The 928-nt window shown below is 46.0% G+C and overlaps 1 protein-coding gene across 1 annotated transcript; it reads left to right on the plus strand.

The window, feature by feature from the left end:
- Positions 1-67: 67 nt before the first annotated feature.
- LOC109508192 (tubulin-specific chaperone cofactor E-like protein) lies at positions 68-924 on the plus strand (the record flags this gene model as incomplete). The annotated part of the gene is made up of 3 exons (XM_019858071.1): positions 68-242; positions 458-639; positions 753-924. Coding segments are annotated over 3 exons (529 nt in total), but the record flags the coding sequence as incomplete, so codon positions are not given.
- Positions 925-928: the final 4 nt, after the last annotated feature.

A 928-nucleotide genomic window follows, 5' to 3' on the forward strand; every position in this document is an offset into this window, starting at 1 on the left:
TATTAAGTAAATTAAAAGTACCGGTACATTGAATTTTTAATTATTAACTCCCCAAAACTTCCTATAGTCATATTAGTGTAATTTTCCATGTTTTTTTTTCAGACCGCCTGAACTTGCCCAGTGTCCTGGTGTTGAATGGATGTGGAATCAGCAAGGCAGGTGACCAAAGTGAAATTGCAGCCTTTTGTGCCCATGTCATGGAGCTGGACCTGTCCCACAACAAGCTGCAGGACTGGCATGAGGTGCTGTCTCTGGGTTTGTTCATTTATTCACTTTCAGTATTTCCGGATAACCCGCAAAAATAATGCAGGTTGCTTAATGCCTTTGTATTAATGGCACATGGTTTCCATGTAGCCTATCAGCTCAGGTTTATTTTCTGGGCTCCTGTTTTTGTTAGCACACAATCCAACAGTGACCGAAAAAGATTCTCATATCAACATTTGCTTTTTTTTTTCAGATCGGTAAAATTGTGTCAAACATCCCCAATCTGGATTTTCTTAATCTGAGCTCCAACCCGCTAGGAGGGATGACGCTTGAGCCACAGTGCGCTGAAGCATTTTCTCGGGTCCGACGTCTCGTCCTCAACAACACCCAAGTGTGCTGGGACACTGTGATGCTGCTCACCCGTGAGATTCCCGAGTAAGGGACGCACTAATGCTAGTACAGTGCTGAAGTAGCAGTAGATGTCTGTGCTGGATTCACTGTACCAAACGGTGTGGTCTACAAATGGAGTAATGAAAGTCATCTTACAGGCTCGAGGAGTTGTTCGTGTGCCTTAATGAGTATAGTGGCGTGCGAGCTTCCAGTGTGGCCTGCCCCAATCTCCGCCTGCTGCACATCACGGACAACAGCCTGCACGACTGGGCCGAAGTACGCAAGTTTGGATCAATGTTCCCTGGCCTGGACACTCTGGTCATGGCCAACAACA

This window comes from Hippocampus comes, unplaced genomic scaffold, assembly GCF_001891065.2.
Source record: "Hippocampus comes isolate QL1 unplaced genomic scaffold, H_comes_QL1_v1.1 scaffold2744, whole genome shotgun sequence".
Taxonomy (NCBI): Eukaryota; Metazoa; Chordata; class Actinopteri; order Syngnathiformes; family Syngnathidae; genus Hippocampus; species Hippocampus comes.